The sequence below is a fragment of the Bombina bombina genome, chromosome 10 (genome assembly GCF_027579735.1).
Source record: "Bombina bombina isolate aBomBom1 chromosome 10, aBomBom1.pri, whole genome shotgun sequence".
NCBI lineage: Eukaryota > Metazoa > Chordata > Amphibia > Anura > Bombinatoridae > Bombina > Bombina bombina.
The window spans coordinates 115,875,055-115,895,732 of record NC_069508.1 but is presented as its reverse complement, the minus strand read 5'-3'; the positions used below and the strand labels follow the sequence as shown (position 1 = coordinate 115,895,732).

At 39.6% G+C, this 20,678-nt stretch overlaps 1 protein-coding gene across 2 annotated transcripts in view; it reads left to right on the top strand.

Moving 5' to 3' along the window:
- Window positions 1-20,678, top strand: part of PRKACB (protein kinase cAMP-activated catalytic subunit beta) — a 412,367-nt gene that overhangs the window by 326,551 nt on the left and 65,138 nt on the right. For both annotated transcript variants that reach the window (XM_053693314.1, XM_053693315.1), the window contains exons 4-5: window positions 2,523-2,621; window positions 18,437-18,519. In XM_053693314.1, the coding sequence (XP_053549289.1) occupies window positions 2,523-2,621; window positions 18,437-18,519 (182 nt within the window). The remainder of the gene's footprint in view (window positions 1-2,522; window positions 2,622-18,436; window positions 18,520-20,678) is intronic.

The window sequence follows — 20,678 nt, the reverse complement described above, 5'->3', positions numbered from 1 at the left end:
CTGAAAGCACAGGGCTTATGGTCTCGGGAGGAATCTCTCCTCCCGATAAACATTCTAGAACTGAGAGCGATATTCAATGCGCTTCAGGCGTGGCCTCAGCTAGCTGCGGCCAAATTCATCAGATTTAAGTCGGACAACATCACGACTGTAGCCTATATCAATCATCAAGGAGGAACACGGAGTTCTCTAGCGATGATGGAGGTAACCAAAATAATCCGATGGGCGGAGGATCACTCTTGCCATCTCTCATCAATCCATATCCCAGGGGTAGAGAACTGGGAGGCGGATTTCCTAAATCGTCAGAATTTTCATCCAGGGGAGTGGGAGCTCCATCCGGAGGTATTTGCCAAGCTGACTCAGCTATGGGGCACACCAGAATTGGATCTGATGGCGTCCCGTCAGAACGCCAAACTTCCTCGTTACGGGTCCAGGTCCTGGGATCCCCAGGCGGTACTGATAGATGCTCTAGCAGTGCCCTGGTCCTTCAATCTGGCTTATGTATTTCCACCGTTTCCTCTCCTCCCACGTATGGTTGCCAGAATAAAGCAGGAGAGAGCTTTGGTGATTCTGATAGCGCCTGCGTGGTCACGCAGGACTTGGTATGCAGACCTGGTGGACATGTCATCTGTTCCATCGTGGACTCTGCCAATGAGGCAGGACCTTCTAATCCAAGGTCCGTTCAAGCATCCAAATCTATTTTCTCTGCGTCTGACTGCTTGGAGATTGAACGCCTGATTCTATCAAAGCGTGGTTTCTCTGAGTCGGTCATTGATACCCTGATTCAGGCTAGAAAGCCTGTTACCAGGAAAATCTATTATAAGATTTGGCGCAAATATCTTTGTTGGTGTGAATCCAAGGGTTACTCATGGAGTAAGATTAGGATTCCTAGAATTTTGTCCTTTCTCCAAGAAGGATTGGAGAAGGGATTATCAGCTACTTCCTTAAAGGGACAAATATCTGCTTTATCTATTCTTTTACACAAACGTCTGAAAAGCTTCATCCATTTGGCTTATGAGACTGCTGGCCAGCAGCCTCCGGAAAGAATTGCTGCTCATTCTACTAGAGCAGTGGCTTCCACATGGGCTTTTAAAAATGAGGCTTCTGTTGAACAGATTTGTAAGGCGGCGACTTGGTCTTCGCTTCATATTTTTTCCAAATTTTACAAATTTGATACTTTTGCTTCTTCGGAGGCTATTTTTGGGAGAGAGGTTCTACAAACAGTGGTGCCTTCCGTTTAAGGTACCTGTCTTGTCCCTCCCTTCATCCATGTACTAAAGCTTGGGTATTGGTATCCCATAAGTATGGATGAATCCGTGGACTCGATACATCTTATAAGAGAAAACAGAATTTATGCTTACCTGATAAATTTCTTTCTCTTGTGATGTATCGAGTCCACGGCCCGCCCTGTCTATTTAAGACAGGTAGTATATTTTTATTTTAAAAACTTCAGTCACCACTGCACCCTATAGTTTCTCCTTTTTCTTCCTAGCCTTCGGTCGAATGACTGGGGGGTGGAGCTAAGGGAGGAGCTATATGGACAGCTCTGCTGTGGGTGCTCTCTCTGCCACTTCCTGTAGGGAAGGAGAATATCCCATAAGTATGGATGAATCCGTGGACTCGATACATCACAAGAGAAAGAAATTTATCAGGTAAGCATAAATTCTGTTTTTAGCAACTATGATTTTTTATTTCTGAATTTTTTCTTCTCTCTGGCTTCTTTAATAGGTACCATGAATATTTCTAAGAGTTACTAAATAGCAGAGTGCTTGGCAGTTTTATCCCTTTTCTTAGTTGGTAGTGGTACAAAACAACATCAGTTCAGAATATGGCACTACTTTAAATGTGATGTAATTGATCATTTTCTATACCATAAATGCTACAGATATAAAAATATTTTTGTTGTTCTACTAATTTTATTGTCTGTTTATACTTTGTATTCTTCTAATATGATAAGTACGTTTAGAAACATTCCCTTTTCTACTCTCTAAAATGTTACTTCTGGCTAGAAAGTTTTTGGATGGTTTCATTCAACAGACACAAACAAACGCCCTGTTTTTATAATATTATGTTAAAGCCTTACATGGCTCTTAGGATTGGACTTCAATATGTAACCAGTCTCCTACCTTTTTAATGTGCAATTGTGACATGAAACCCAAAATGTTTCTTTCATGATTTAGGTAGAACATACCATTTTAAACAACTTTCCAGTTTACTTCTTTTATCAATTGTGCTTCATCCTCTTTTTATCATTTGTTGAAGGAGCATCATTACACTACTGCTTTCTAACTAAACACATGGGTGAGCCAATGACAATTGGTATATATATGCAGCCACCAAACAGCAGCTAGAACCTAGGTTCTTCCTAGATAAACCTTTCAGCAAAGGATAACAAGAGAAGGAAACAAATTAAATAATAGAAGTAAATTGGAAACAAAATGAAATTGTATGATCTGTCTAAATAATTTTGTCTAATTATGACTTTACTGTGCCTTTAAGCCCTGTTTTAACTTTTTTATTTTTAGGTTGTCAAATTGAAGCAAATAGAACACACGTTAAATGAAAAAAGGATATTGCAAGCAGTAAACTTCCCCTTCCTTGTCAGATTGGAGTATTCCTTTAAGGTAAGTGCTAATAAAATATGTAACATGCATATACTTTATCAGTAAAGTGAGCATTCAGATGTTGACTGTACACTGTCAGTGCCAGTGTTCATTGCATATAACAGGCTATTATAATGAAAAGTATTATTCCAAAATGATCCAATCTGCCCATGACTTTAACCATCAGCAAAAATGTAACAAAAGGAGTTAGACACTATTTATAACCCACACTTAGAACTAATCAACAACCAGTATTACTCAAATGTATTATACCAACTGAAGCAATTCCAGACAAAACCAAATAGAACACTTAAAGGGACAGTATAGTCAGAATTAAACTTAAATAAATTGGATAAAGCATCAAATTTTAAACTTGCAAAATTACTTCTGTTTTCAATTTTGCTTAGTCCTCTTGGCATTCTTTGTTTAAGAGTAATCGTAGGTGAGCTCAGGAGCGTGCAGGTGTCTCTACCATCTGGCAGCAGAGTTTGCAACATTATTTATAGCAATGTTATACATGGATTAAAACTTTATATTCTAGAAAAAGAAGACACAGAGGCGCCAATATGGCCTAGTGACGTCTGCACAATAATATAACAGTAATGTGATATATACTCACAAAGGTAGAGCACCCAAAGGTGCAAGTGGCGCAGGCTGGATCAATTAGCAGTGGTCCAGCTCACTGTGTGCCCACAACGGAGACACTGGAACGAATACCAGCAGACAGCAACCAGATTCCTGTTCCTGTTAATGGCACAAAACGAAATCCATAGCCCAGTACAGTTTTGATAAACAACATTAGTGATTACTGGTCAAACTTACACATAGCAGCGCACCTCCAGGTGCAATCAGAGCAGGCTGGGACCCTTCAGTCGCCCAACAGACCGTACCCGGGTGTAGACAGTGACCGTTCCCCGGCCACACAGTATATGTCCAAAAGATAATGAAAGGAAAGGAATACTCCAAAATAAAAGCAGCAAGTGTATCAAAAAGCATATATTTATTTATAAAACAAAGCAACGTGTTTCTCAGCCTCAAGTGGCCTTCTGTCTGAATCGGTGGAAAAATGTGGGTTTCACTTTCTTGCCCTTGTACAGAAGAGTAGGAAAGAAAATCACAGAATTAGTTTTATGTAGCAGAACAGCGTACACTTTAAATCAGTTTAATCTTAAAGAAAATTCTCTCTCTGGCATTGTTTTCTTTTTGCATCTACTGATACAAATAAATAAATAAAAGCAGACTACAAATGACGATTAAGTGGCTGATCGATACTGCCACTGCTTTATAAACTGCCTATGTCCTAACCGCTCTTCCATTTTAACAAGCATTGATGGTAAATGGTGCTATTTTGTTCTACTATGTTAGGCATAAAAGGTTAGCCTTGTGAAGCCTGAGCATTAAACTGCATCCACTACGGTTTTTACTTAAAACCCTGTCTCTCCTTTCATATAAAAAGTGAGCAGCGTGAGTCGAAGTGTTGGATGTTGGTACTATGTCAACACAGTACGCTGGGCAAAGTACTGTGTGATGTAGTAAATATGGTTATTTGACTTAAGGGGTTAAAATCTTTACACAATAAATAATAAAAACAAAGAAAACAAAACACTGTTATAAGTGAAAGAACGAAAATGAGGAGAAGCGCTAAAAAAGCTAAAGGTGCTAAACAGTTTAAAAATAATTGCTATGCAGACAAAATAGAAATAAATAGGATCAGTTTACTTGTTATAATTTAAAACAAACAATCACATTGATATATGTCCTAAAAAGGAAAAAAGACATAGATCATTTAAGAATCGGACATCTCCGATGTATAAAAAACACACAATAAAAACTGTTGTTGCCAATATACACCTAATCTCAGTATTATGAGGGAGAAGTCAGCATCAAATCTAAAGTCCTCAGATGATTCAAAGGAGAACCAGAGCCGGGTTAGTGTAGACCCGTTTTACCTTTAGGTGTACCGTCCGTGTATCAAGAGGCACCTCCGTGAGGCGTGTACGTGTCCCGTGACGTCACAAATCGGGAGGCGTCGTCTCTGTATGGGCAATCCTATTGGTCAGGATAGCTTGAAGGTGAACTATAGCGGCCGCTATAATAAAGATGGTGAACTCCGCTCTTAGTGCAGGATCGCACGCAGGGTCACAAAATAACCAGATTTCCTCTGTAGATATAGTAGTAAAAGGACCATTAGTGTGTGACTTAAGACCGGCTTTAATTTGAGCGCCTGGCCCTTCACAGTGTAGTCCTCGTTTTGTCCGTGGGTAGCTGAAGAATCTTTCACTCCAAAAAAGAGAAATACAGTCCTTTTAGACAAGATGTGAAGTGTAAGGCAGCTGTAACTATCATCAACGCGTTTCTCCCTCTTACAGGGCTTTCTCAAGATGAATTAGCTCCAGTTACAGCCTCCTTTTAAAAGGTGTGGACTCATATCCATTGGTCAGGTGAGATTGATTTAGGTGACAGGTGTGTTTACTAGAATTGGTCTATTGGCAACAGTACTGGCAACTAAGAAAAAATATATACATCTAAATACAATAGAAAACAAGCCACTTATATCTAGTTAAATATGAGAATGTACACAGAGATGCCAACATTTGGGGCATTTGGACGTAATTTGCAGTTAAAAAGAGTAAAGAAAATAAAAATAAAGGTTTAACTTAGGTGTATATTGGCAACAACAGTTTTTATTGTGTGTTTTTTATACATCGGAGACGTCCGATTCTTAAATGATCTATGTCTTTTTTCCTTTTTAGGACATATATCAATGTGATTGTTTGTTTTAAATTATAACAAGTAAACTGATCCTATTTATTTCTATTTTGTCTGTATAGCAATTATTTTTAAACTGTTTAGCACCTTTAGCTTTTTTAGCGCTTCTCATTTTCGTTCTTTCACTTATCTTTTTTTCCCTAATTTGAGGGACTTTAGGGTTGGAGTAGCCTGGTGCCTCTTGCGCACACTTTAACACACTTTAACACAAAACACTGTTATACACTGGAGTGAGTTATGTTTAACAGAGCATCTCTTTAAATTCAGCTTTAAAACGTTATCTATGATCTGTTATGTTGAAATGTGTAGAAAGGTGTCAGGTATAGGGAAGCCATAAGAAATATAAAAACCAGGGAGGGTAAGAGACAAGGGGTGATGAAGCAAGGCATCTTAATAGTGTCTCACAATTTGGAAAATGTGCCATTTCCCTCATTAATACACTGAGGATTTGCTTAGCAGGGGCTTAAGATATCAGGCTCTTTATGTGCTGGCACTGGAATGCAAAGACAATACAATTTTTTTTATTGGGGCATTTCTGGATCTATTACCCTACTTCCCACACTGCAGTAAAAATGACAATTGACGACATAAAATGCTACCTGCTTTCACACAAGTAAAAAAAAAAATTCTACCTAAAAACCTGAAAAAAGTGTAACACAGGAAATGTAATTTTCACTGTAACAGAATTAAAAAGTCTTACATAATCATGAAACTTGTAAAAAAAACAACAAAAAACTGTACGTTAGCTGAATAATTTAGCTCTTTATGCAGGTATTTGGTTTTCCGTTATACCTAATTCTAAGCTACAATTAAAGGGACATTAAACATCAAATAAATGTTAGATAGAATGATGCATTCCAAGAAAAGATTAGTCTGAGAATAACATGTTGATGTATTTTTTAAGCGTCATTAGCCTTTTAAATATTGACAAAATAAGTGTAAAGTTTTAGTGTCTATAAAACAATGGGAGCTGCCATGTTGTAACTTAGGTTACCTTCTCTGCTGCGGCCAATGAAATACAGTTATAAATACGTTACTAGAGTGTCTAAAAGGTTTACAATTTCAGAATGGAATGACAGGAAAAGGAGCAAAGTAAATAATGAAAGTATATTGCAGAGTTTTTTTTATGTATTTATACAGTTTATCATTTTATATTGCTATCTCAGTGTTTAATATCTGCATTTCTTATGCTTGACAATTGTCACCCCATGCGGTTGGTTTTATTTGTTTTTCATTAAAAAAAAGCATAATTTAAAAATCAGGTGGTCACCTTATGTCTGTATAAATTCATTATTTCTTTCATGTAATTAGCAAGAGTCCATGAGCTAGTGACGTATGGGATATACATTCCTACCAGGAGGGGCAAAGTTTCCCAAACCTCAAAATGCCTATAAATACACCCCTCACCACACCCACAAATCAGTTTTACAAACTTTGCCTCCTATGGAGGTGGTGAAGTAAGTTTGTGCTAGATTCTACGTTGATATGCGCTCCGCAGCAGGTTGGAGCCCGGTTTTCCTCTCAGCGTGCAGTGAATGTCAGAGGGATGTGAGGAGAGTATTGCCTATTTGAATTCAATTATCTCCTTCTACGGGGTCTATTTCATAGGTTCTCTGTTATCGGTCGTAGAGATTCATCTCTTACCTCCTTATTCAGATCGACAATATACTCTTATATATACCATTACCTCTACTGATTTTCGTTTCAGTACTGGTTTGGCTTTCTACAACTTGTAGATGAGTGTCCTGGGGTAAGTAAGTCTTATTTTCTGTGACACTCTAAGCTATGGTTGGGCACTTTTTTATAAAGTTCTAAATATATGTATTCAAACATTTTATTTGCCTTGACTCAGGATGTTCAACGTTCCTTATTTCAGACAGTCAGTTTCATATTTGGGATAATGCATATGAATAAATCAATTTTTTCTTACCTTAAAAATTTGACTTTTTTTCCCTGTGGGCTGTTAGGCTCGCGGGGGCTGAAAATGCTTAATTTTATTGCGTCATTCTTGGCGCAGACTTTTTTGGCACAAAATTTTTTTCTGTTTCCGGCGTCATACGTGTCGCCGGAAGTTGCATCATTTTTGACGTTTTTTTGCGCCAAAAGTGTCAGCGTTCCGGATGTGGCGTCATTTTTGGCGCCAAAAGCATTTAGGCGCCAAATAATGTGGGCGTCTTTTTTGGCGCTAAAAAAATATGGGCGTCACTATTGTCTCCACATTATTTAAGTCTCATTATTTATTGCTTCTGGTTGCTAGAAGCTTGTTCACTGGCATTTTTTCCCATTCCTGAAACTGTCATTTAAGGAATTTGATCAATTTTGCTTTATATGTTGTTTTTTCTATTACATATTGCAAGATGTCCCACGTTAACACTGAGTCAGAAGATACTTCTGGAAAATTGTTGCCTGGTGCTGGATCTACCAAAGCTAAGTGTATCTGCTGTAAACTTATGGTATCTGTTCCTCCAGCTGTTGTTTGTACTGATTGTCATGACAAACTTGTTAATGCAGATAATATTTCCTTTAGTACTGTTACATTACCTGTTGCTGTTCCGTCAACATCTAATACTCAGAGTGTTCCTGATAACATAAGAGATTTTGTTTCTAAATCCATTAAGAAGGCTATGTCTGTTATTCCTCCTTCTAGTAAACGTAAAAAGTCTTTTAAAACTTCTCATTTTCAGATGAATTTTTAAATGAACATCATCATTCTGATTCTGATAATGGTTCTTCTGGTTCAGAGAAGTCCTAATTGCATTAGAAATAGAGGATTCTAGTCCTCTTGATACTAAATCTAAACGTTTAGATAAGGTTTTTAAATCTCCTGTAGTTATTCCAGAAGTTTTTCCTGTCCCTGATGCTATTTCTGAAGTAATTTCCAGGGAATGGAATAATTTGGGTAATTCATTTACTCCTTCTAAACGTTTTAAGCAATTATATCCTGTGCCATCTGACAGATTAGAGTTTTGGGACAAAATCCCTAAGGTTGATGGGGCTGTCTCTACTCTTGCTAAGCGTACTACTATTCCTACGGCAGATGGTACTTCCTTTAAGGATCCTTTAGATAGGAAAATTGAATCCTTTCTAAGAAAAGCTTACTTGTGTTCAGGTAATCTTCTTAGACCTGCTATATCTTTAGCGGATGTTGCTGCAGCTTCAACTTTTTGGTTAGAAGCTTTAGCGCAACAAGTAACAGATCATAATTCTCATAGCATTATTAATCTTCTTCAACATGCTAATAATTTTATTTGTGATGCCATCTTTGATATCATTAGAGTTGATGTCAGGTATATGTCTCTAGCTATTTTAGCTAGAAGAGCTTTATGGCTTAAAACTTGGAATGCTGATATGTCTTCTAAGTCTACTCTGCTTTCCCTTTCTTTTCAGGGTAATAAATTATTTGGTTCTCAGTTGGATTCTATTATCTCAACTGTTATTGGAGGGAAAGGAACTTTTTTACCACAGGATAAAAAATCTAAAGGTAAATTTAGGTCTAATAATCGTTTTCGTTCCTTTCATCACAACAAGGAACAAAAGCCTGATCCTTCATCCTCAGGAGCGGTATCAGTTTGGAAACCATCTCCAGTTTGGAATAAATCCAAGCCTTTTAGAAAACCAAAGCCAGCTCCTAAGTCCACATGAAGGTGCGGCCCTCATTCCAGCTCAGCTGGTAGGGGGCAGATTACGTTTTTTCAAAGAAATTTGGATCAATTCCGTTCACAATCTTTGGATTCAGAACATTGTTTCAGAAGGGTACAGAATTGGCTTCAAGATAAGGCCTCCTGCAAAGAGATTTTTTCTTTCCCGTGTCCCAGTAAACCCAGCGAAGGCTCAAGCATTTCTGAAATGTGTTTCAGATCTAGAGTTGGCTGGAGTAATTATGCCAGTTCCAGTTCTGGAACAGGGGCTGGGGTTTTATTCAAATCTCTTCATTGTACCAAAGAAGGAGAATTCCTTCAGACCAGTTCTGGATCTAAAAATATTGAATCGTTATGTAAGGATACCAACATTCAAAATGGTAACTGTAAGGACTATCCTGCCTTTTGTTCAGCAAGGGCATTATATGTCCACAATAGATTTACAGGATGCATATCTGCATATTCTGATTCATCCAGATCACTATCAGTTTCTGCGATTCTCTTTCCTAGACAAGCATTACCAGTTTGTGGCTCTACCGTTTGGCCTAGCAACAGCTCCAAGAATTTTTACAAAGGTTCTCGGTGCCCTTCTGTCTGTAATCAGAGAACAGGGTATTGTGGTATTTCCTTATTTGGACGATATCTTGGTACTTGCTCAGTCTTCACATTTTAGCAGAATCTCATACGAATCGACTTGTGTTGTTTCTTCAAGATCATGGTTGGAGGATCAATTTACCAAAAAGTTCATTGATTCCTCAGACAAGGGTAACCTTTTTAGGTTTCCAGATAGATTCAGTGTCCATGACTCTGTCTTTGACAGACAAGAGACGTCTAAAATTGATATCAGCTAGTCGAAACCTTCAGTCACAATCATTCCCTTCGGTAGCCTTATGCATGGAAATTCTAGGTCTTATGACTGCTGCATCGGACGCGATCCCCTTTGCTCGTTTTCACATGCGACCTCTTCAGCTCTGTATGCTGAACCAGTGGTGCAGGGATTACACAAAGATATCTCAATTAATATCTTTAAAACCGATTGTACGACACTCTCTGTCATGGTGGACAGATCACCATCGTTTAGTTCAGGGGGCTTCTTTTGTTCTACCGACCTGGTCTGTAATTTCAACAGATGCAAGTCTTTCAGGTTGGGGAGCTGTGTGGGGGTCTCTGACAGCACAAGGGGTTTGGGAATCTCAGGAGGTGAGATTACTGATCAATATTTTGGAACTCCGTGCAATTTTCAGAGCTCTTCAGTCATGGCCTCTTCTAAAGAGAGAATCGTTCATTTGTTTTCAGACAGACAATGTCACAACTGTGGCATACATCAATCATCAAGGAGGGACTCACAGTCCTCTGGCTATGAAAGAAGTATCTTGAATTCTGGTATGGGCGGAATCCAGCTCCTGTCTAGTTTCTGCGGTTCATATCCCAGGTATAGACAATTGGGAAACGGATTATCTCAGTCGCCAAACGTTACATCCGGGCGAATGGTCTCTTCACCCAGAGGTATTTCTTCAGATTGTTCAAATGTGGGGACTTCCAGAAATAGATCTGATGGCCTCTCATCTAAACAAGAAACTTCCCAGGTATCTGTCCAGATCCAGGGATCCTCAAGCGGAAGCAGTGGATGCATTGTCACTTCCTTGGAAGTATCATCCTGCCTATATCTTTCCGCCTCTAGTTCTTCTTCCAAGAGTAATCTCCAAGATTCTGAAGGAATGCTCGTTTGTTCTGCTGGTAGCTCCAGCATGGCCTCACAGGTTTTGGTATGCGGATCTCTTCCGGATGGTCTCTTGCCAACCGTGGACTCTTCCGTTAAGACCAGACCTTCTGTCGCAAGGTCCTTTTTTCCATCAGGATCTCAAATCCTTAAATTTAAAGGTATGGAGATTGAACGCTTGATTCTTAGTCAAAGAGGTTTCTCTGACTCTGTGATTAATACTATGTTACAGGCTCATAAATCCGTATCTAGGGAGATAAATTATAGAGTCTGGAAGACATATATTTCTTGGTGTCTTTCTCATCATTTTTCCTGGCATTCTTTTAGAATTCCGAGAATTTTACAGTTTCTTTAGGATGGTTTGGATAAAGGTTTGTCTGCAAGTTCCTTGAAAGGACAAATCTCTGCTCTTTCTGTTCTTTTTCACAGAAAGATTGCTAATCTTCCTGATATTCATTGTTTTGTACAAGCTTTGGTTCGTATAAAACCTGTCATTAAGTCAATTTCTCCTCCTTGGAGTTTGAATTTGGTTCTGGGGGCTCTTCAAGCTCCTCCTTTTGAACCTATGCATTCATTGGACATTAAATTACTTTCTTGGAAAGTTTTGTTCCTTTTGGCCATCTCTTCTGCCAGAAGAGTTTCTGAATTATCTGCTCTTTCTTGTGAGTCTCCTTTTCTGATTTTTCACCAGGATAAGGCGGTGTTGCGAACTTCTTTTAAATTTTTACCTAAGGTTGTGAATTCTAACAACATTAGTAGAGAAATTGTGGTTCCTTCATTATGTCCTAATCCTAAGAATTCTAAAGAGAAATCATTGCATTCTTTGGATGTAGTTAGAGCTTTGAAATATTATGTTGAAGCTACTAAGAATTTCCGAAAGACTTCTAGTCTATTTGTTATCTTTTCCGGTTCTAGGAAAGGTCAGAAGGCCTCTGCCATTTCTTTGGCATCTTGGTTGAAATCTTTAATTCATCATGCTTATGTCGAGTCGGGTAAAACTCCGCCTCGGATTACAGCTCATTCTACTAGGTCAGTTTCTATGGGCGTTTAGGAATGAAGCTTCGGTTGATCAGATTTGCAAAGCAGCAACTTGGTCTTCTTTGCATACTTTTACTAAATTCTACCATTTTGATGTGTTTTCTTCTTCTGAAGCTGTTTTTGGTAGAAAAGTACTTCAGGCAGCTGTTTCAGTTTGAATCTTCTGCTTATATTTTCAGTTTTTTTCTTTATAAGATTTAAACTTTATTTTTGGGTGTGGATTTTTCTTCTGTTAAGTGTGATCAGTCCACGGGTCATCATTACTTCTGGGATATTACTCCTCCCCAACAGGAAGTGCAAGAGGATTCACCCAGCAGAGCTGCATATAGCTCCTCCCCTCTACGTCACTCCCAGTCATTCTCTTGCACCCAACGACTAGATAGGATGTGTGAGAGGACTATGGTGATTATACTTAGTTTTATATCTTCAATCAAAAGTTTGTTATTTTAAAATAGCACCGGAGTGTGTTATTATCTCTCTGGCAGAGTTTGAAGAAGAATCTACCAGAGTTTTTGTTATGATTTTAGCCGGAGTAGTTAAGATCATATTGCTGTTTCTCGGCCATCTGAGGAGAGGTAAACTTCAGATCAGGGGACAGCGGGCAGATGAATCTGCATAGAGGTATGTAGCAGTTTTTATTTTCTGACAATGGAATTGATGAGAAAATCCTGCCATACCGATATAATGTCATGTATGTATACTTTACACTTCAGTATTCTGGGGAATGGTACTTCACTAGAATTACACTGTAAGAAATACATAAAGCTGTTTAATAACTAGAGATTATGTTTAACGTTTCTGCTGGAATGTAAAATCGTTTTCATTTACTGAGGTACTGAGTGAATAAATGTTTGGGCACTATTTTTCCACTTGGCAGTTGCTTAATCTGTTTTCTGACAGTTTCTGTTCTCCCTCACTGCTGTGTGTGAGGGGGAGGGGCCGTTTTTTGGCGCTTTTACTACACATCAAATATTTCAGTCAGCAACTCATTGTATTCCCTGCATGATCCGGTTCATCTCTACAGAGCTCAGGGGTCTTCAAAACTTATTTTGAGGGAGGTAATTTCTCTCAGCAGAGCTGTGAGAATTATAGTTTGACTGAGATAAAAAACGTTTATTCTGTAATTTGTTTCCTGCTTTCAGAATTTGTTATCTTTGCTAATGGGATTAAACCTTTGCTAAAGTTGTGTTATTTACAAGGATTGAGGCTATAACTGTTTCAATTTATTAATTTTCAACTGTCATAGATCTTCTGTGCTTCTTAAAGGCACAGTACGTTTTAATATTATTCTAATTGAATTGTATTTCCAAGTTACAAGTTTATTTGCTAGTGTGTTAAACATGTCTGATTCAGAGGATGATACCTGTGTCATTTGTTGCAATGCCAAAGTGGAGCCCAATAGAAATTTATGTACTAACTGTATTGATGCTACTTTAAATAAAAGTCAATCTGTACAAATTGAACAAATTTCACCAAACAACGAGGGGAGAGTTATGCCGACTAACTCGCCTCACGTGTCAGTACCTACATCTCCCGCTCAGAGGGAGGTGCGTGATATTGTAGCGCCGAGTACATCTGGGCGGCCATTACAAATCACATTACAGGATATGGCTACTGTTATGACTGAGGTTTTGGCTAAATTACCAGAGCTAAGAGGTAAGCGTGATCACTCTGGGGTGAGAACAGAGTGCGCTGATAATATTAGGGCCATGTCAGACACTGCGTCACAGGTGGCAGAACATGAGGACGGAGAGCTTCATTCTGTGGGTGACGGTTCTGATCCAAACAGACTGGATTCAGATATTTCACATTTTAAATTTAAACTGGAAAACCTCCGTGTATTACTAGGGGAGGTGTTAGCGGCTCTGAATGATTGTAACACAGTTGCAATACCAGAGAAAATGTGTAGGTTGGATAAATATTTTGCGGTACCGACGAGTACTGAGGTTTTTCCTATACCTAAGAGACTTACTGAAATTGTTACTAAGGAGTGGGATAGACCCGGTGTGCCGTTCTCACCCCCTCCGATATTTAGAAAAATGTTTCCAATAGACGCCACCACAAGGGACTTATGGCAAACGGTCCCTAAGGTGGAGGGAGCAGTTTCTACCTTAGCTAAGCGTACCACTATCCCGGTGGAGGATAGCTGTGCTTTTTCAGATCCAATGGATAAAAAATTAGAGGGTTACCTTAAGAAAATGTTTGTTCAACAAGGTTTTATATTGCAACCCCTTGCATGCATTGCGCCGATCACGGCTGCAGCGGCATTCTGGATTGAGTCTCTGGAAGAGAACATTGGTTCAGCTACTCTGGACGACATTACGGACAGGCTTAGAGTCCTTAAACTAGCTAATTCATTCATTTCGGAGGCCGTAGTACATCTTACTAAACTTACGGCGAAGAATTCAGGATTCGCCATTCAGGCACGCAGGGCGCTGTGGCTAAAATCCTGGTCAGCTGATGTTACTTCTAAGTCTAAATTGCTTAATATACCTTTCAAAGGGCAGACCTTATTCGGGCCCGGGTTGAAAGAGATTATCGCTGACATTACAGGAGGTAAAGGCCATGCCCTGCCTCAGGACAAAGCCAAAGCCAAGACTAGACAGTCTAATTTTCGTTCCTTTCGTAATTTCAAAGCAGGAGCAGCATCAACTTCCTCTGCACCAAAACAGGAAGGAGCTGTTGCTCGCTACAGACAAGGCTGGAAACCTAACCAGTCCTGGAACAAGGGCAAGCAGACTAGGAAACCTGCTGCTGCCCCTAAAACAGCATGAATTGAGGGCCCCCGATCCGGGATCGGATCTAGTGGGGGGCAGACTTTCTCTCTTCGCCCAGGCTTGGGCAAGAGATGTTCAGGATCCCTGGGCGCTAGAGATATCTCAGGGATACCTTCTGGACTTCAAATACTCTCCTCCGAGAGAGAGATTTCATCTGTCAAGATTGTCAACAATCCAGACAAAGAAAGAGGCGTTTCTACGCTGCGTACAAGAGCTCTTGTTAATGGGAGTAATCCATCCAGTTCCACGATCGGAACAGGGACAGGGGTTTTACTCAAATCTGTTTGTGGTTCCCAAAAAAGAGGGAACTTTCAGACCAATCCTGGACTTAAAGATCCTAAACAAATTCCTAAGAGTTCCATCGTTCAAGATGGAGACTATTCGGACAATTTTACCTATGATCCAAGAGGGTCAGTACATGACCACTGTAGATTTAAAAGATGCTTACCTTCACATACCGATTCACAAAGATCATTATCGGTACCTAAGGTTTGCCTTCCTAGACAGGCATTACCAGTTTGTGGCTCTTCCATTCGGATTGGCTACAGCTCCAAGAATCTTCACAAAGGTTCTGGGTGCTCTTCTGGCGGTACTAAGACCGCGGGGAATCTCGGTAGCTCCATACCTAGACGACATTCTGATACAAGCTTCAAGCTTTCAAACTGCCAAGTCTCATACAGAGTTAGTGCTGGCATTTCTAAGGTCACATGGATGGAAGGTGAACGAAAAGAAAAGTTCACTCGTTCCACTCACAAGAGTTCCCTTCCTGGGGACTCTTATAGATTCTGTAGAAATGAAGATTTACCTGACAGAGGACAGGCTAACAAGACTTCAAAGTGCTTGCCGCACCCTTCATTCCATTCAACACCCGTCAGTGGCTCAATGCATGGAGGTAATCGGCTTAATGGTAGCGGCAATGGACATAGTACCCTTTGCACGCTTACACCTCAGACCACTGCAACTGTGCATGCTAAGTCAGTGGAATGGGGATTACTCAGACTTATCCCCTTCTCTGAATCTGGATCAAGAGACCAGAAATTCTCTTCTATGGTGGCTTTCTCGGCCACATCTGTCCAGGGGGATGCCATTCAGCAGACCAGACTGGACAATTGTAACAACAGACGCCAGCCTTCTAGGTTGGGGTGCCGTCTGGAATTCTCTGAAGGCTCAGGGACAATGGAGTCAGGAGGAGAGTCTCCTGCCAATAAACATTCTGGAATTGAGAGCAGTTCTCAATGCCCTCCTGGCTTGGCCCCAGTTGACAACTCGGGGGTTCATCAGGTTTCAGTCGGACAACATCACGACTGTAGCTTACATCAACCATCAGGGAGGGACAAGAAGCTCCCTAGCTATGATGGAAGTATCAAAGATAATTCGCTGGGCAGAGTCTCACTCTTGCCACCTGTCAGCAATCCACATCCCGGGAGTGGAGAACTGGGAGGCGGATTTCTTAAGTCGTCAGACTTTTCATCCAGGGGAGTGGGAACTTCATCCGGAGGTCTTTGCCCAAATACTTCGACGTTGGGGCAAACCAGAGATAGATCTCATGGCGTCTCGACAGAACGCCAAGCTTCCTCGTTACGGGTCCAGATCCAGGGATCCAGGAGCAGTCCTGATAGATGCTCTGACAGCACCTTGGGACTTCAGGATGGCTTACGTGTTTCCACCCTTCCCGTTACTTCCTCGATTGATTGCCAGAATCAAACAAGAGAGAGCATCAGTGATTCTAATAGCACCTGCGTGGCCACGCAGGACTTGGTATGCAGACCTGGTGGACTTGTCATCCTGTCCACCTTGGTCTCTACCTCTGAAACAGGACCTTCTGATACAGGGTCCCTTCAAACATCAAAATCTAACTTCTCTGAAGCTGACTGCTTGGAAATTGAACGCTTGATTTTATCAAGACGTGGGTTTTCTGAGTCAGTTATTGATACCTTAATACAGGCTAGGAAACCTGTTACCAGAAAGATTTACCATAAGATATGGCGTAAATACCTATATTGGTGTGAATCCAAAGGTTACTCTTGGAGTAAGGTTAGGATTCCTAGGATATTGTCTTTTCTACAAGAAGGTTTAGAAAAGGGTTTATCTGCTAGTTCATTAAAGGGACAGATCTCAGCTCTGTCCATTCTGTTACACAAACGTCTGTCAGAAGTTCCTGACGTCCAGGTTTTTTGTCAGGCTTTGGCCAGGATTAAGCCTGTGTTTAAAACTGTTGCTCCACCATGGAGTTTAAACCTTGTTCTTAATGTTTTACAGGGCGTTCCGTTTGAACCCCTTCATTCCATTGATATAAAGTTGTTATCTTGGAAAGTTCTATTTTTAATGGCTATTTCCTCGGCTCGAAGAGTCTCTGAATTATCAGCCTTACATTGTGATTCTCCTTATTTGATTTTTCATTCGGATAAGGTAGTCCTGCGTACTAAACCTGGGTTCTTACCTAAGGTAGTTACTAACAGGAATATCAATCAAGAGATTGTTGTTCCTTCTTTATGCCCAAATCCTTCTTCAAAGAAGGAACGTCTACTGCACAACCTGGATGTAGTCCGTGCTCTAAAATTTTACTTACAGGCAACTAAGGAATTTCGACAAACGTCTTCTCTGTTTGTCATTTACTCTGGGCAGAGGAGAGGTCAAAAAGCTTCCGCTACCTCTCTTTCTTTTTGGCTTCGTAGCATAATTCGTTTAGCTTATGAGACTGCTGGACAGCAGCCTCCTGAAAGAATTACAGCTCATTCTACTAGAGCTGTGGCTTCCACTTGGGCCTTCAAGAATGAGGCCTCTGTTGAACAGATTTGCAAGGCTGCAACTTGGTCTTCGCTTCATACTTTTTCCAAATTTTACAAATTTGACACTTTTGCTTCATCGGAGGCTATTTTTGGGAGAAAGGTTCTTCAGGCAGTGGTTCCTTCTGTATAAAGAGCCTGCCTATCCCTCCCGTCATCCGTGTACTTTTGCTTTGGTATTGGTATCCCAGAAGTAATGATGACCCGTGGACTGATCACACTTAACAGAAGAAAACATAATTTATGCTTACCTGATAAATTCCTTTCTTCTGTAGTGTGATCAGTCCACGGCCCGCCCTGTTTTTAAGGCAGGTAAATATTTTTTAATTTATACTCCAGTCACCACTTCACCCTTGGCTTTTCCTTTCTCGTTGGTCCTTGGTCGAATGACTGGGAGTGACGTAGAGGGGAGGAGCTATATGCAGCTCTGCTGGGTGAATCCTCTTGCACTTCCTGTTGGGGAGGAGTAATATCCCAGAAGTAATGATGACCCGTGGACTGATCACACTACAGAAGAAAGGAATTTATCAGGTAAGCATAAATTATGTTTTTTTTCAGCGGAATTGGCTGTCTTTATTTTATCCCTTCCTCTCTAGTGACTCCTGCGTGGAAGATCCACATCTTGGGTAGTCATTATCCCATACGTCACTAGCTCATGGACTCTTGCTAATTACATGAAAGAAAACATAATTTATGTAAGAACTTACCTGATAAATTCATATTTTTTTTCATATTAGCAAGAGTCCATGAGGCCCACCCTTTTTTGTGGTGGTTATGATTTTTTTGTATAAAGCACAATTATTCCAATTCCTTATATTTATGCTTCGCACTTTTTTCTTATCACCCCACTTCTTGGCTATTCGTTAAACTGATTTGTGGGTGTGGTGAGGGGTGTATTTATAGGCATTTTGAGGTTTGGGAAACTTTGCCCCTCCTGGTAGGAATGTATATCCCATACGTCACTAGCTCATGGACTCTTGCTAATATGAAAGAAATTAATTTATCAGGTAAGTTCTTACATAAATTATGTTATTTTTTGACTTGGTAAACTGTTACAACTCTGTATGCTTTCCATTTTACTTAAATACCCTTCTTAAATTTTGTGTAGGATAATTCTAATTTATACATGGTTATGGAATATGTCCCTGGAGGAGAAATGTTTTCACATTTAAGAAGAATTGGCAGGTTTAGGTAAGTGCATTTAATTTACATTTGTATAGAGGAAAAACAAAAATATAAATACTTAGGAAAGCTTTTAAATTCAGGAGCTCACATTCCATAAAAAATTAGATCAATTAAAGATTTAAAGGGACAGTCTTGTCAAAATTAAACTTTCATGATTCAGATAGGGCATGCAATTTTAAACAACTTTCCAATTTACTTCTATTATCTAATTTGCTCAATTCTTTAGATATCCATTGTTGAAGAAATAGCAATGCACATGTGTGAGCCAATCACACAAGGCCTCTATGTGCAGCAACCAATTAGCAGCTACTGAGCATATCTAGATATGCTTTTCAGCAAGTGATATCAAGAGAATGAAGCAAATTAGATAATAGAAGTAAATTAGAAAGTTGTTTAAAATGACATGCTCTTTCTAAATCACAAAAGAAAAAAATTGGGTTTCGTGTCCCTTTAAGAATTTGGATGGAAATGCTATCAAAAAAATTAATTAGTTGATCAGTAAAAATTTTTTTATCCTGGTGCAGATACTAATATTCTGCTTTCAGGGAAAAGATAATTGGTTATATGTTTGGTGAGCACAGCTAGATTCAAGTCATTGTATCCTGTAAATTGTGGTACCTACAGATATTGTGCTGTTATAATCATTATATTCTTTACAGATATTATAATGCCTATAATCTGATTTTGTGAAAGTAATATTTTGATTAACTATAGAAGAACCATATAGATGGGAAAGTTAACCTTGACATAAAACCCAAATATTTTCTTTTATGATTCAGACAGAGCATACTATTTTTAAAACTTTTTTCCAATTTACTTCCATCATCATATTTCCTAAATTCTCAGTGTACTCATGTATGGAGCACTTCAAGGCAAGGAAAAGTGCTGCCATTTACTGCCCTTGCAAATGTATACGATTAATTTAAAACTGCTGCCATATAGTAATGAAGGCACCTGCACACTTCTGAACTTTTCTCCCTGCCTTTCGACAAAGGATACCCAGAGAATGCAGACTTTTTACTTTTAGAACTTAATTGGAAAGTTATTTAAAATTTTATATTTTAGCTGAACCATGAAAGAAAAGTTTTGGCTTTTATGTCCCTTTAAGCAATTGGTAACAAATTGTCTTTTAGCTCATTTCAGACTGATGGTACACATCACATATATACACTGGGCCAGAGATCCAGACATTTTTTTATTGCTTTACCATAAACTTCTTTGTTCCACGTTGATTGTTTTGTTAAACACTCATGAAAATTGCTGTCATGAGTCACAATAGAATGTGATGTTAAATAAATTTCTTCTACTAGATACGAGTCCACGCATTCATCCTTACTTGTGGGATATTATCCTCCTGCTAACAGGAAGTGGCAAAGAGCACCACACAAAGCGCTGTATATATAGCTCCTCCCTTCTCTCCACCCCCAGTCATTCTCTTTGCCTATACTAGTAATAGGAAGAGGTAAAGTGAAAGAGGTGTTAAAATGATAGTTTTTATTTTCTTCAAGCAAGACTTTTTTATTCTAAATGGTACCGGTGAGTGCTATTTTTCCTCAGGCAGCATATGGATGAAGATTCCTGCCTGGAGGCTGAGGATCTTAGCAGTTGTCACTAAGATCCAGAGAAGTTCCCACAGAATGGCTGAGGAGTACTTGAGAAGCTTCAGTGTGGGGAACGTTTTTCTTCATGCTACAAGCATTGAGGTATGTTCAGTCATTTTTTTCTGGAGAGACTGTGGTATTTCAGAACTGGCTGACATTGTTCCCATGTGGGAAAGGAGTAAGCAGTAATCCTTCATGTGATGAAGGGGTATTACTGGGACCTGTATATTATGGGCTAAATGACACTGGTAACATAATGTTTTGCTGAGAAAACGGTTTTATGCTTAGGGGCAACATAATGTTTTTATGGGCAAACATTTTCATGTTTGATGGCACTGGAGGGTTTCACATGGCTTATAGTGTTAAATTGGGAATATGAAAAACCCACATGGCTAGTTTCTAGACTGCTTTACAGCGGTTTTTACTAGGCAGAGAGACATCGTATAGGATGGGCGGGGCCTAATTTCATGGCCTCAGATGCGCAGTTGAATTTCAGATGAAGGCAGCAAGCTCCAGCGGGCCTAAGCTGAGGATTTAGCCTAACAAAGTGATAGTGTGAATTAT